The sequence below is a fragment of the Entelurus aequoreus genome, linkage group LG20 (genome assembly GCF_033978785.1).
Source record: "Entelurus aequoreus isolate RoL-2023_Sb linkage group LG20, RoL_Eaeq_v1.1, whole genome shotgun sequence".
NCBI lineage: Eukaryota > Metazoa > Chordata > Actinopteri > Syngnathiformes > Syngnathidae > Entelurus > Entelurus aequoreus.
In genome coordinates this window covers 13,925,210-13,942,785 of record NC_084750.1, presented here as the reverse complement: position 1 = coordinate 13,942,785, position 17,576 = coordinate 13,925,210, and the positions used below count along the sequence as shown (strand labels likewise).

Here is a 17,576-nt window from a genome sequence, read left to right as displayed (position 1 = left end):
ATATATATATATATATATATATTTATATATATATATATATATATATATATATATATATATATATATATATATATATATATATATATATATATATACACTACCGTTCAAAAGTTTGGGGTCACATTGAAATGTCCTTATTTTTGAAGGAAAAGCACTGTACTTTTCAATGAAGATAACTTTAAACTAGTCTTAACTTTAAAGAAATACACTCTATACATTGCTAATGTGGTAAATGACTATTCTAGCTGCAAATGTCTGCTTTTTGGTGCAATATCTACATAGGTGTATAGAGGCCCATTTCCAGCAACTATCACTCCAGTGTTCTAATGGTACAATGTGTTTGCTCATTGGCTCAGAAGGCTAATTGATGATTAGAAAAGCCTTGTGCAATCATCTGAAAACAGTTTAGCTCGTTACAGAAGCTACAAAACTGACTTTCCTTTGAGCAGATTGAGTTTCTGGAGCATCACATTTGTGGGGTCAATTAAACGCTCAAAATGGCCAGAAAAAGAGAACTTTCATCTGAAACTCGACAGTCTATTCTTGTTCTTAGAAATGAAGGCTATTCCACTAAATTGTTTGGGTGACCCCAAACTTTTGAACGGTAGTGTATATATTAGGGATGTCCGATAATGGCTTTTTGCCGATATTCCGATATTGTCCAACTCTTAATTACCGATACCGATATATACAGTCGTGGAATTAACACATTATTATGCCTAATTTGGACAACCAGGTATGGTGAAGATAAGGTCCTTTTTAAAAAAAATTCATAAAATAAGATAAATTAAAAACATTTTCTTGAATAAAAAGAAAGTAAAACAATATAAAAACAGTTACATAGAAACTAGTAATGAGTGAAAATGAGTAAAATTAACTGTTAAAGGTTAGTACTATTAGTGGAGCAGCAGCACGCACAATCATGTGTGCTTACGGACTGTATCCCTTGCAGACTGTATTGATATATATTGATATATAATGTAGGAACCAGAATATTAATAACAGAAAGAAACAACCCTTTTGTGTGAATGAGTGTAAATGGGGGAAGGTTACACTAATTGTAAGTGTATCTTGTGTTTTTTATGTTGATTTAATACAACAACAAAAAAAATAATTTAAAAAAACGATACCGATAATAAATAACTGATAAATGGTTTATACTTGTATTTCTACCTTCAAGGTACTCAAAGCGCTTTGACAGTATTTCCACATTCACACACTGATGGCGGGAGCTGCCATGCGATGCGCTAACCAGCAGCCATCAGGAGCAAGGGTGAAGTGTCTTGCCCAAGGACACAACGGACGTGACTAGGATGGTAGAAGGTGGGGATTGAACCCCAGTAACCAGCAACCCTCCGATTGCTGGCACGGCCACTCTACCAACTTCGCCACGCCGCCCCATCAAAAATAACGGCCGATAATATCGGCAGGCCGATTTTATCGGACATCTCTAATATATATACATATATATATATACAGTATATATATATATGTATATATACACTACCGTTCAAAAGTTTGGGGTCACCCAAACAATTTAGTGGAATAGCCTTCATTTCTAAGAACAAGAATAGACTGTCGAGTTTCAGATGAAAGTTCTCTTTTTCTGGCCATTTTGAGCGTTTAATTGACCCCACAAATGTGATGCTCCAGAAACTCAATCCGCTCAAAGGAAGGTCAGTTTTGTAGCTTCTGTAACGAGCTAAAGTGTTTTCAGATGTGTGAACATGATTGCACAAGGGTTTTCTAATCATCAATTAGCCTTCTGAGCCAATGAGCAAACACATTGTACCATTAGAACTAGAGATGTCGGCAGACCGATATTATCGGCCGATAAATGTGTTAAAATGTAATATCGGAAATTATCGGTATCATTTTTTTTTTATTATCAGTATCTGTTTTTTTGTTTGTTTTTTTTATTTTTTATTTTATTAAATCAACATAAAAAACACAAGATACACTTACAATTAGTGCACCAACCCAAAAAACCTCCCTCCCCCATTTACACTCATTCACACAAAAGGGTTGTTTCTTTCTGTTATTAATATTGTGGTTCCTACATTATATATCAATATATATCAATGCAGTCTGCAAGGGATACAGTCCGTAAGCACACATGATTGTGCGTGCTGCTGCTCCACTAATAGTACTAACCTTTAACAGTTAATTTTACTAATTTTCATTAATTACTAGTTTTTATGTAACTGTTTTTATATTGTTTTACTTTCTTTTTTATTCAAGAAAATGTTTTTAATTAATTTATCTTATTTTATTTGATTCATTTTTTTAAAAAGTACCTTATCTTCACCATACCTGGTTGTCCAAATTAGGCATAATAATGTGTTAATTCCACGACTGTATATATCGGTTGATATCGGTATCGGTTGATATCGGTATTGGTAATTAAAGAGTTGGACAATATCGGCATATCGGATATCGGCAAAAAGCCATTATCGGACATCCATAATTAGAACACTGGAGTGATAGTTGCTGGAAATGGGCCTCTATACACCTATGTAGATATTGCACCAAAAATCAGACATTTGCAGCTAGAATAGTCATTTACCACATTAGCAATGTATAGAGTGTATTTCTTTCAAGTTAAGACTAGTTTAAAGTTATCTTCATTGAAAAGTACAGTGCTTTTCCTTCAAAAATAAGGACATTTCAATGTGACCCCAAACTTTTGAACGGTAGTGTATATATATATATATATATTTATATATGTATGTATGTATGTGTGTATATATATATATATATATATATATATATATATATATATATATATATATATATATATATATATATATATATATATATATATATATATATATATATGTATGTATATATATGTATGTATGTGTGTATATATATATATATATATATATATATATATATATATATATGTATATATATATATATATATATATATATATATATATTAGTGTGTGTAAAATCAAATACAATAAAAACATTAAAATGAAATAAAATAACATTTCAATAAAGCCACTTCAGACTGTCATCATTTGTAGCAATTAGACTTAGACTTCCTTTTTATTGTCATTCAAATTTGAACTTTACAGTACAGATAATAACATTTTGTTGCATTAGCTCATGGTAGTGCAGGATAAAAGAGCAATAAGGTGCAGATATGAATATATATTGCACTTTTGCATATGCATCCAGGTTTATGGACGTATGTTATATTGTCTTTATAGTCCAGCCAGTTAATCCATTTTTGGGGGTAATTGAGGGGATAATTATGATGCGTTCAAGTGTCTTACGGCCTGAGGGAAGAAGCTGTTACAGAACCTGGAGGTTCTGCTTCGGAGGCTGCGGAACCTCTTTCTAGAGTCCAGCAGTGAAAACGGTCCTTGGTGGGGGTGGGAGGAGTCTCTGCAGATTCTCTGAGCCCTGGTCAGGCAGCGGCTTTTTGCCATCTCCTGGATTGGAGGAAGAGGAGCCTCTGCAGCCGAACAAGGCACCGCCATCTTTGTATACAATGATATAATTAGTATATAGTAGGGATGTCGGATAATATCGGCCTGCCGATATTATCGGCCGATAAATGCGTTAAAATGTAATATCGGAAATTATCGGTATCGTTTTTTTTATTATCTGTATCGTTGTTGTTGTTTTTTTTATTTTTATTTTTTTTATTAAATCAACATAAAAAACACAAGATACACTTACAATTAGTGCACCAACCCAAAAAACCTCCCTCCCCCATTTCTTTCTTTTATTAATATTCTGCTTCCTACATTATATATCAATATATATCAATACAGTCTGCAAGGGATACAGTCCGTAAGCACACATGATTGTGCGTGCTGCTGGTCCACTAATAGTACTAACCTTTAACAGTTAATTTTACTCATTTTCATTCATTACTAGTTTCTATGTAACTGTTTTTATATTGTTTTACTTTCTTTTTTATTCAAGAAAATGTTTTTAATTTAGTTATCTTATTTTATTATTTTTTTTAAAAAGTACCTTATCATCACCATACCTGGTTGTCCAAATTAGGCATAATAATGTGTTAATTCCACGACTGCATTTATCGGTTGATATCGGTATCGGTTGATATCGGTATCTGTAATTAAAGAGTTGGACAATATCGGAATATCGGATATCGGCAAAAAGCCATTATCGGACATCCCTAGTATCTAGTATATAGTCTAATATATATATATTAGTAATAGTATAATAATATAATAAATAGTATAATTAGAATCAAAATCTGAACTTTTGAAACCGAGGTCAGCTAAGGTGCAGAAATGACTGTTAGATTGGTGGGGGACTTTTTGCCGCTGGGGTCCACCCACTCCAAGTAGGTAGGAACAGGTACTGACCCATCGGGCACTTAAGGCTGTCATCATTTATACAAAATAAAATCAAGATCTGAATTTGTGGAGCCGAATCACCGCAGCAGTGTACAACATTGTGAACAGCCCAACATCTTATCTTATCTTAACTCATTGCCGTTTCCTCCCTCGCTCTTCCCAGGTTAATGCAAGTGGGTGAAGAATTCTGCGGCAGTAAATCGGAGGTCCTGCAGGAGTCCATTAAGCGCCAGAGTGTGAACTATTTCAAAAACTACCACAGGTGAGATTTGTTAGAACAGGCCTCACTTGGCAGACATTTTCCAGGCTCGCAGCGTGCCACGTTTTAAGAGAGGACACTTAATCATAGCCGTGATAGGTCAGGTTCAAACTGATGGCATCTATTAAACAGACAAGAAGCAAGGAATCATGCAGAGACAGAGTTCAATTTTGCTCAATTAGGAGAGACGAATTGGGCTGTACATTTAGTTACAGTTCCAACCCTACGCTCTAAGGCAGTGGTCCCCAACCACCGGTCCGCGGACCGATTGGTACCGGGCCGCACAAGAAATTAAATTTTATTTTTTTTATTTTATTTTTTTTTAAATGAAATCAACATAAAAAACACAATATATACATTATATATATATCAATATAGATCGATACAGTCTGCAGGGATACAGTCCGTAAGCACACATGATTGTATTTATTTATGTAAAAAAAAAAAATTTTTAAATACTTTTTTTTTTTTTTTTTTTTTTTTTTAAATGAAATCAACATAAAAAACACAATATATACATTATATATATCAATATAGATCAATACAGTCTGCAGGGATACAGTCCGTAAGCACACATGATTGTATTTATTTATGTAAAAAAAAAATGTTTTAAATACTTTTTTTTTTTTTTTTTTTTTTTTTTAAATGAAATCAACATAAAAAACACAATATATACATTATATATATCAATATAGATCAATACAGTCTGCAGGGATACAGTCCGTAAGCACACATGATTGTATTTATTTATGTAAAAAAAAATGTTTTTAAATACTTTTTATTTTTATTTTTTTTAAATGAAATCAACATAAAAAACACAATATATACATTATATATATCAATATAGATCAATACAGTCTGCAGGGATACAGTCCGTAAGCACACATGATTGTATTTATTTATGTAAAAAAAAAATGTTTTAAATACTTTTTTTTTTTTTTTTTTTTTTTTTAAATGAAATCATCATAAAAAACACAATATATACATTATATATATCAATATAGATCAATACAGTCTGCAGGGATACAGTCCGTAAGCACACATGATTGTATTTATTTATGTAAAAAAAAATGTTTTTAAATACTTTTTATTTTTATTTTTTTTAAATGAAATCAACATAAAAAACACAATATATACATTATATATATCAATATAGATCAATACAGTCTGCAGGGATACAGTCCGTAAGCACACATGATTGTATTTATTTATGTAAAAAAAAAAATGTTTTAAATACTTTTTTTTTTTTTTTTTAAATGAAATCAACATAAAAAACACAATATATACATTATATATATCAATATAGATCAATACAGTCTGCAGGGATACAGTCCGTAAGCACACATGATTGTATTTATTTATGTAAAAAAAAAAATGTTTTAAATACTTTTTTTTAATTTTTTTAAAATGAAATCAACATAAAAAACACAATATATACATTATATATATATCAATATAGATCGATACAGTCTGCAGGGATACAGTCCGTAAGCACACATGATTGTATTTATTTATGTAAAAAAAAAAAATTTTTAAATACTTTTTTTTTTTTTTTTTTTTTTTTTTTAAATGAAATCAACATAAAAAACACAATATATACATTATATATATCAATATAGATCAATACAGTCTGCAGGGATACAGTCCGTAAGCACACATGATTGTATTTATTTATGTAAAAAAAAAAATGTTTTAAATACTTTTTTTTAATTTTTTTAAAATGAAATCAACATAAAAAACACAATATATACATTATATATATATCAATATAGATCGATACAGTCTGCAGGGATACAGTCCGTAAGCACACATGATTGTATTTATTTATGTAAAAAAAAAAATTTTTTAAATACTTTTTTTTTTTTTTTTTTTTTTTTTAAATGAAATCAACATAAAAAACACAATATATACATTATATATATCAATATAGATCAATACAGTCTGCAGGGATACAGTCCGTAAGCACACATGATTGTATTTATTTATGTAAAAAAAAAATGTTTTAAATACTTTTTTTTTTTTTTTTTTTTTTTTTTTTTTTTAAATGAAATCAACATAAAAAACACAATATATACATTATATATATCAATATAGATCAATACAGTCTGCAGGGATACAGTCCGTAAGCACACATGATTGTATTTATTTATGTAAAAAAAAAATTTTTTAAATACTTTTTTTTAATTTTTATTTTTTTTTTAAATGAAATCATCATAAAAAACACAATATATACATTATATATATCAATATAGATCAATACAGTCTGCAGGGATACAGTCCGTAAGCACACATGATTGTATTTATTTATGTAAAAAAAAATGTTTTTAAATACTTTTTATTTTTATTTTTTTTAAATGAAATCAACATAAAAAACACAATATATACATTATATATATCAATATAGATCAATACAGTCTGCAGGGATACAGTCCGTAAGCACACATGATTGTATTTATTTATGTAAAAAAAAAAATGTTTTAAATACTTTTTTTTTTTTTTTTTAAATGAAATCAACATAAAAAACACAATATATACATTATATATATCAATATAGGTCAATACAGTCTGCAGGGATACAGTCCGTAAGCACACATGATTGTATTTATTTATGTAAAAAAAAAAATGTTTTAAATACTTTTTTTTAATTTTTTTAAAATGAAATCAACATAAAAAACACAATATATACATTATATATATATATCAATATAGATCGATACAGTCTGCAGGGATACAGTCCGTAAGCACACATGATTGTATTTATTTATGTAAAAAAAAAAATTTTTTAAATACTTTTTTTTTTTTTTTTTTTTTTTTTTAAATGAAATCAACATAAAAAACACAATATATACATTATATATATCAATATAGATCAATACAGTCTGCAGGGATACAGTCCGTAAGCACACATGATTGTATTTATTTATGTAAAAAAAAAATGTTTTAAATACTTTTTTTTTTTTTTTTTTTTTTTTTTTTTTTTTTAAATGAAATCAACATAAAAAACACAATATATACATTATATATATCAATATAGATCAATACAGTCTGCAGGGATACAGTCCGTAAGCACACATGATTGTATTTATTTATGTAAAAAAAAAATTTTTTAAATACTTTTTTTTAATTTTTTTTTTTTTTTAAATGAAATCATCATAAAAAACACAATATATACATTATATATATCAATATACATCAATACAGTCTGCAGGGATACAGTCCGTAAGCACACATGATTGTATTTATTTATGTAAAAAAAAATGTTTTTAAATACTTTTTATTTTTATTTTTTTAAAATGAAATCAACATAAAAAACACAATATATACATTATATATATCAATATAGATCAATACAGTCTGCAGGGATACAGTCCGTAAGCACACATGATTGTATTTATTTATGTAAAAAAAAAAATGTTTTAAATACTTTTTTTTTTTTTTTTTTAAATGAAATCAACATAAAAAACACAATATATACATTATATATATCAATATAGATCAATACAGTCTGCAGGGATACAGTCCGTAAGCACACATGATTGTATTTATTTATGTAAAAAAAAAAATGTTTTAAATAATTTTTTTTTTTTTTTTTTAAATGAAATCAACATAAAAAACACAATATATACATTATATATATCAATATAGATCAATACAGTCTGCAGGGATACAGTCCGTAAGCACACATGATTGTATTTATTTAAGTAAAAAAAAAATGTTTTAAATACTTTTTTTTTTTTTTTTTAAATGAAATCAACATAAAAAACACAATATATACATTATATATATCAGTATAGATCAATACAGTCTGCAGGGATACAGTCCGTAAGCACACATGATTGTATTTATTTATGTAAAAAAAAATTTTTTTAAATACTTTTTTTTAATTTTATTTTTTTTAAAAAATGAAATCATCATAAAAAACACAATATATACATTATATATATCAATATAGATCAATACAGTCTGCAGGGATACAGTCCGTAAGCACACATGATTGTATTTATTTATGTAAAAAAAAAAGTTTTTAAATACTTTTTATTTTTTTTTTTTTTTAATGAAATCAACATAAAAAACACAATACATACATTATATATATCAATATAGATCAATACAGTCTGCAGGGATACAGTCCGTAAGCACACATGATTGTATTTATTTATGTAAAAAAAAAAATGTTTTAAATACTTTTTTTTTTTTTTTTTAAATGAAATCAACATAAAAAACACAATATATACATTATATATATCAATATAGATCAATACAGTCTGCAGGGATACAGTCCGTAAGCACACATGATTGCATTTATTTATGTAAAAAAAACATTTTTAAATAATTTTTTTTTTTTTTTTTTAAATGAAATCAACATAAAAAACACAATATATACATTATATATATCAATATAGATCAATACAGTCTGCAGGGATACAGTCCGTAAGCACACATGATTGTATTTATTTAAGTAAAAAAAAAATGTTTTAAATACTTTTTTTTTTTTTTTTTAAATGAAATCAACATAAAAAACACAATATATACATTATATATATCAATATAGATCAATACAGTCTGCAGGGATACAGTCCGTAAGCACACATGATTGTATTTATTTATGTAAAAAAAAATTTTTTTAAATGCTTTTTTTTAATTTTATTTTTTTTTTAAAATGAAATCATCATAAAAAACACAATATATACATTATATATATCAATATAGATCAATACAGTCTGCAGGGATACAGTCCGTAAGCACACATGATTGCATTTATTTATGTAAAAAAAAAAATTTTTAAATAATTTTTTTTTTTTTTTTTTTAAATGAAATCAACATAAAAAACACAATATATACATTATATATATCAATATACATCAATACAGTCTGCAGGGATACAGTCCGTAAGCACACATGATTGTATTTATTTATGTAAAAAAAAAATGTTTTAAATACTTTTTTTTTTTTTTTTTAAATGAAATCAACATAAAAAACACAATATATACATTATATATATCAATATAGATCAATACAGTCTGCAGGGATACAGTCCGTAAGCACACATGATTGTATTTATTTATGTAAAAAAAAAATTTTTTAAATACTTTTTTTTAATTTTATTTTTTTTTTTAAATGAAATCATCATAAAAAACACAATATATACATTATATATATCAATATAGATCAATACAGTCTGCAGGGATACAGTCCGTAAGCACACATGATTGTATTTATTTATGTAAAAAAAAATGTTTTTAAATACTTTTTATTTTTATTTTTTTAAAATGAAATCAACATAAAAAACACAATATATACATTATATATATCAATATAGATCAATACAGTCTGCAGGGATACAGTCCGTAAGCACACATGATTGTATTTATTTATGTAAAAAAAAAAATGTTTTAAATACTTTTTTTTTTTTTTTTTTAAATGAAATCAACATAAAAAACACAATATATACATTATATATATCAATATAGATCAATACAGTCTGCAGGGATACAGTCCGTAAGCACACATGATTGCATTTATTTATGTAAAAAAAATAATTTTTAAATAATTTTTTTTTTTTTTTTTTAAATGAAATCAACATAAAAAACACAATATATACATTATATATATCAATATAGATCAATACAGTCTGCAGGGATACAGTCCGTAAGCACACATGATTGTATTTATTTAAGTAAAAAAAAAATGTTTTAAATACTTTTTTTTTTTTTTTTTTAAATGAAATCAACATAAAAAACACAATATATACATTATATATATCAATATAGATCAATACAGTCTGCAGGGATACAGTCCGTAAGCACACATGATTGTATTTATTTATGTAAAAAAAAAAATTTTTAAATACTTTTTTTTTTTTTTTTTTTAAATACCCCCCCACCGGTCCGTGGGACAAATTTTCAAGCGTTGACCGGTCCGCAGCTACAAAAAGGTTGGGGACCACTGCTCTAAGGCACAGCCCACGTGCTCCTCTATTTATTCGGGAGGTCCCTGGTTACATCACCGAGGCTGCTTCTGAAGGAAAGGGGGGTAATTTCAGCAGCCCTAATTAGACACAATATATGATTATTCAGAAATGGAAATGTGCTGACACTCGTGATATCGCCATGTCTCTGCTTCGTCTGCGTCAAGGTACTCGATGTTCGCCCTTGACAAACACTGATACGAGACGACTCGCAATCCAAGATTGCAAGTTGTCCCTTTGCACAGATAGAAAAGTACAACTTCAGCACAATTGATAATAACTATAGCAACGGCCTTTAAGCATAAGAGTTGTGTGATAACTTAGACACAATTATTCTTTAAGCGCCAGAGTGTGAAGTATTTTAAAAACTACCACTGGTGAGATTTGTTAGAACACGCCTCACTTGGCAGACATTTTCCAGGCTCGCAGCGTGCCACGTTCTAAGAGTGGACACTCAATCATAGCCGTGATACGGTAACCCGCTGCCATCCACTTCATCATGTACGCCAGGACTAAAAGAGCGCCACAACGCTGCTGTGATTACCTGTCAGGAGTCATCGATAATACTTCATATGTATAATTAGGTAATATTATGAAAGTGGAGAATGCACACAGGCACGATGCTTAGATTACAGTAGTGACGGACCAACTGAGAATGTAACTATTTCGTGTGCGTGCATACGCAATACTGCTGGTTTCCCTGGAGACCGAGTCAACTTAACAGGCTGAGATGAAAATATAAATGCAAAACCTTAACACGAGTCCCCTTGAGTGTTCCCCAGCCTTAATTGAATGTAAGTGAAGTATGGTGAAACAACACCGAGGAGCCTCAAGGGTGCCATGTGCTGCTCTTCCACACTTGACATGCATCGTCCCTGCCTCCACATTTCCACTGTCACTTCAATCAACTCATCTTCACTTTTTTTTTTTTTTCCCCCCATTTGAAGGCCTCTCGCTCCTCGGCTCTGTAAAGTTCCTTGAGACAATTGTTTATATTGACGGTTCAAATGTGCGCCTTTCTTCCTGTCGTAGTTGTGAATGTACAGATTTGGTTCATTTCTCCTCCTTTTCAATTCCTTAGGGCTCGACTGGAGGAGCTGCGGATGTTTCTGGAAAATGAAACGTGGGAACTTTGCCCCGTCAAATCGAACTTCAACATCTCACAGCTCCATGTAAGTCAGAATTTTAGCGGTTATTTATTGTGTGTGCTCACTTTAAAGGTTTTTTTTTTAGGGATGTCCGATAATATCGGCCTTATATTGTGTTTTTTATGTTGATTTAATTGCAAAAAAAAAACAAACAAAAAAAACGATACTGATAATAAAAAAACCGATACCGATAATTTCCGATATTACATTTTAACGCATTTATCGTCCGATAATATTGGCCTGCCGAAAAAAAACGATACCGATAATTTAACGCATTTATCGTCCGATATTATCGGACGATAAATGCGTTAAAATGTAAAAAAAAACGATACCGATAATTTCCGATATTACATTTTAACGCATTTATCGTCCGATATTATCGGACGATAATTAAAATGTAATATCGGAAATTATCGGTATCGTTTTTTTTATTATCGGTATTGTTTTTTTTTTTTTTTTAACGCATTTATCGTCCGATAATATCGGCAGGCCGATATTATCGGACGATAAATGCGTTAAAATGTAATATCGGAAATTATCGGTATCGTTTTTTTTATTATCGGTATCGGTTTTTTTTGTTTTTTTTAATTTTTTTATTGTATTAAATTAAATCAACATAAAAAACACAAGATACACTTACAATTAATGCACCAACCCAATAAACCTCCCTCCTCATTCACACAAAAGGGTTGTTTCTTTCTGTTATTAATATTCTGGTTCCTACATTATATATCAATATATATCAATACAGTCTGCAAGGGATACAGTCCGTAAGCACACATGATTGTGCGTGCTGCTGGTCCACTAATAGTACTAACCTTTAACAGTTAATGTTACTCATTTTCATTAATTACTAGTTTCTATGTAACTGTTTTTATATTGTTTTACTTTCTTTTTTATTCAAGAAAATGTTTTTAATTTAGTTATCTTATTTTATTTTATATATTTTTTTAAAAAAGTACCTTATCTTCACCATACCTGGTTGTCCAAATTAGACATAATAATGTGTTAATTCCACGACTGTATGTATCGGTTGATATCGGTATCGGTTGATATCGGTATCGGTAATTAAAGAGTTGGACAATATCGGATATCGGAAAAAAAGCCATTATCGGACATCCCTATTTTTTTTCAATTTTGCCTATAATTCACAATCATAAGAGACAAAAACATATAAAGTACAGGCCAAAAGTTTGGACACACCTTCTCATTCAATGCTTTTTCTTTATTTTCATGACTATTTACATTGTAGATTGTCACATCAAAACTATGAATGAACACATGTGGAGTTATGTACTTCACAAAAAAAAGGTGAAACAACCGAAAACATGTTTTATATTGTAGTTTCTTCAAAATAGCCACCCTTTGCTCTGATTACTGCTTTGCACACTCTGGGCATTCTCTCCATGAGCTTCAAGCATGTAAATAGTCATGAAAATAAAGAAAACGCATTGAATGAGGATGTGTCCAAACTTTTGGCCTGTACTGTAGTTTCTCTACGATGGCTGCAAAAGAGCGTACATGAGAGCGGTGGTGTGTGTGCATACTTGCCAACCCTCCCGTTTTTGGCGGGAGAATCCCAGTATTCAGCGCCTCTCCCGACAACCTCCCGGCAGAGATTTTCTCCCGACAAACTCCCGGTATTCAGCCGGAGCTGGAGGCCACGCCCCCTGAGTGGGGACAGCCGTTCTCACGTCCCGCTTTCCCACAATATAAACAGCTTGCCTGCCCAATGACGTCATAACATCTACGGCTTTTAGAGAGTAGAGTGCACAACAAGGAGAGAGAGTTCTTGGTTTCTTATGTGGGTTTATTGTTAGGCAGTTTCATTAACGTCCTCCCAGCGCGGTACCAACACACAACAACAGCAGTCACGTTTAGTCTACCGTAAAGCAGTTCGTCTGCAGTAAACAGCAATGTTGTGACACTCTTAGACAGGACAATGCTGCCATCTACTGGATAGCCTGCAGAACACTGAAATTCAAGTATTTTATTTATATGTATAATAAAAAAATAAAAAAAAAAAATAAAAAAAAAATGCTGATGTGCATGTATTGGAAAAAAGAATGAAGATTATGGCTAGCATAAAAATTGTTGTTTATTTCAGCTCTTGTCTCTAAAATATGCATGTTTAGGCTATAAAGTGTTATAGCGTACTACTCGGTTAATCAAACAAAATAATTCATAGTTTCAAAAGTTTGGACATACCTCCTCATTCAATGCTTTTTCTTTATTTTCATGACTATTTACATTTGTAGATTGTCACATCAAAACTATGAATGAACACATGTGGAGTTATGTACTTAACAAAACAAGGTGAAATAACTGAAAACATGTTTTATATTCTAGTTTCTTCAAAATCGCCACCCTTTGCTCTGATCACTGCTTTGCACACTGTTGGCATTCTCTCCATGAGCTTCAAGAGGTAGTCACTATCAGAATAATTATATCTAAGTTATCACAAAACGTTGTGTTTCAATGATCTTACCAATCAAAAGGCTTGTACAACTCCACTGTGTAGGATGGGAAGCGACATGAAGGTGTCGGTTTCTTTGATGTATTGTAATCCACAGGAAGATTTTGTCTTGACCCGAGATCTACAAAGCGGAGAGGAAGCAGAACCTGCCCCCTTCCAGGCACCTTTTCCTTGAACTGTTTTGTAACGAAAGGCGACGGCTGTTTACGACCCCCCTCCCTTAGAAACAGCTGTTGCCATGTCATCAGGGAAAGTCCCAATAAAAGAGGAGGCGTACAATCTTCCGTCAGAGCGTGGGGGAGGACTGTGCAAAGAGTACATCCCAGACGTTAATCCTCAATTGAGCTAAATTGAATCATGTCTCTGTTTAATTCCTTGCTTCTTGTCTGTTTAATAGATGTCATCAGTGTTTGAACCTGACAGTCACCTGGAAAAAGCAGTAATCAGAGCAAATGGTGGCTATTTTGAAGAAACTAGAATATAAAACATGTCTTCAGTTATTTTAACTTTTTTTTTTGTTAAGTACATAACTCCACATGTGTTCATTCATAGTTTTGATGTGACAATCTACAATGTAAATAGTCATGAAAATAAAGAAAACACATTGAATGAGGAGAAGGTGTGTCCAAACTTTTGGCCTGTACTGTATGTACAGTAGGGAAGGGATTCATATGGCCCCATTCCCGGGTGTATCTTGCGTAAGAGCAAGGTGTGGGGTTAATCATTTTGCAATGCAGTCTGCTGAAAATGGTGGAAAGCGCCACTCTACATAGCAACTGATCAAAGTTGATATTGCCGTAAAACACATTTGAAGATATTTACTTGGGATGTCCGATAATGGCTTTTTGCCGATATTCCGATATTGTCCAACTCTTTAATTACCGATACCGATATCAACCGATATATGCAGTCGTGGAATTAACACATTATTATGCCTAATTTGGACAACCAGGTATGGTGAAGATAAGGTACTTTTTTTAAAAAAAATAATAAAATAAGATAACTAAATTAAAAACATTTTCTTGAATAAAAAAGAAAGTAAAACAATATAAAAACAGTTACATAGAAACTAGTAATGAATGAAAATGAGTAAAATTAACTGTTAAAGGTTAGTACTATTAGTGGAGCAGCAGCACGCACAATCATGTGTGCTTACGGACTGTATCCCTTGCAGACTGTATTGATATATAATGTAGGAACCAGAATATTGATAACAGAAAGACATGGGGGGAGGGAGGTTTTTTGGGTTGGTGCACTAATTGTAAGTGTATCTTGTGTTTTTTATGTTGATTTAATTAAAAAAAAAAAAAAAAAATGATACAGATAATAAAAAAACCGATACCGATAATTTCCGATATTACATTTTAACGCATTTATCGGCCGATAATATCGGCAGGCCGATATTATCGGACATCCCTAATATTTACCACTCTACGGCCATATGGCGGTTAAAGTTAAAGTACCAATGATTGTCACACACACACTTGGTGTGGCGAAATTTGCCCTCTGCATTTGACCCATCCCCTTGTTCAACCCCTGGGAGGTGAGGGGAGCAGTGAGCAGCAGCGGTGGCCGCGCCCGGGAATCATTTTTGGTGCTTTAACCCCCAATTCCAACCCTTGATGCTGAGTGCCAAGCAGGGAGGTAATGGCTCCCATTTTTATAGTCTTTGGTATGACTCGGGGAAAAAAAGTGGACAGTGAAGCTCTCCACCCCTCCCTCATTTGTCTTCCTACTGTAAGGGAGAACGTCCACTTACTGTACAGTTTGCCATCTTCTTGAAGCCTTGTGAATTCATGAAGTACGAAAAAAACTCTATTTTGGCAGACAGTTTGCTTGTTCTATGTTACAACTGGAGAGTTGTGCCTATTTATGCTATTTCCAGTCAAAGCTTTAATCATTCCATCCACTGTCTGATCTTTCATGGAGCAGGAGTTTAAGTTCATGGACCAGTGTCGCTCCCCTTCCATGTCCCCAAGCCGCCAGGGCGCGTCCATCCTAATCCAGGGGGAGCTGTCTCTGTTCCAGCAGTACCTGCAAGACGGAAACCCCTTTGAAATGCACATTGAACACAACGAGGAGGAGACGGAGGACGTGCTGGCTTCCAACGGGGTGAGTGCTGAGCACCGTTACAACGTTAGTTTCGGCGGTAACTAGTAATCTAACGCGGGTTTTTTTATATTCAGTAACCCAGTTACCGTTACAACATGATGCGTTACTGCGTTATTTTACCTTATTTTTTTATGTAGTATCGGCTAGAAACAGAAGATCTGAGTGTGTTTTATTGGAGCGCTGCAGTGTCGTCCTTATGTGTCACAAGTAGGGATGTCCGATAATGGCTTTTTGCCGATATGCCGATATTGTCCAACTCTTTAATTACCGATACCGATATCAACCAATATATACAGTCGTGGAATTAACACATTATTATGCCTAATTTGGACAACCAGGTATGGTGAAGATAAGGTACTTTTTAAAAAAATGAATCAAATAAAATAAGATAAATAAATTAAAAACATTTTCTTGAATAAAAAAGAAAGTAAAACAATATAAAAACAGTTACATAGAAACTAGTAATGAATGAAAATGAGTAAAATTAACTGTTAAAGGTTAGTACTATTAGTGGAGCAGCAGCACGCACAATCATGTGTGCTTACGGACTGTATCCCTTGCAGACTGTATTGATATATATTGATATATAATGTAGGAACCAGAATATTGATAACAGAAAGAAATGGGGGGAGGGAGTTTTTTTGGGTTGGTGCACTAATTGTAAGTGTATCTTGTGTTTTTTATGTTGATTTAATAAAAAAAAAAAAAATAAAAAAAACAGATACAGATAATAAAAAAACCGATACCTATATTTTCCGATATTACATTTTAACGCATTTATCGGCTGATAATATCGGCAGGCCGATAATATCGGCCGATAAATGCGTTAAAATGTAATATCGGAAATTATCGGTATCGTTTTTTTAATTATCTGTATCGGTTTTTTTTGTGGTTTTTTTTCTTTTTTTAATTAAATCAACATAAAAAACACAAGATACACTTACAATTAGTGCACCAACCCAAAAAACCTTCCTCCCCCCATTTCTTTCTGTTATCAATATTCTGGTTCCTACATTATATATCAATATATATCAATACAGTCTGCAAGGGATACAGTCCGTAAGCACACATGATTGTGCGTGCTGCTGCTCCACTAATAGTACTAACCTTTAACACTTCATTTTACTCATTTTCATTAATTACTAGTTTCTATGTAACTGTTTTTATATTGTTTTACTTTCTTTTTTATTCAAGAAAATGTTTTAATTTAGTTATCTTATTTTATTATTATTTTTAAAAAGTACCTTATCTTCACCGTACATGGTTGTCC

At 31.1% G+C, this 17,576-nt stretch overlaps 1 protein-coding gene across 2 annotated transcripts in view; it reads left to right on the top strand.

Moving 5' to 3' along the window:
• vps50 (VPS50 EARP/GARPII complex subunit) overlaps positions 1 to 17,576 on the top strand; it is a 481,936-nt gene that overhangs the window by 221,841 nt on the left and 242,519 nt on the right. For both annotated transcript variants that reach the window (XM_062029406.1, XM_062029407.1), the window contains 3 exons: positions 4,507 to 4,605; positions 11,652 to 11,742; positions 16,127 to 16,306. In XM_062029406.1, the coding sequence (XP_061885390.1) occupies positions 4,507 to 4,605; positions 11,652 to 11,742; positions 16,127 to 16,306 (370 nt within the window). The remainder of the gene's footprint in view (positions 1 to 4,506; positions 4,606 to 11,651; positions 11,743 to 16,126; positions 16,307 to 17,576) is intronic.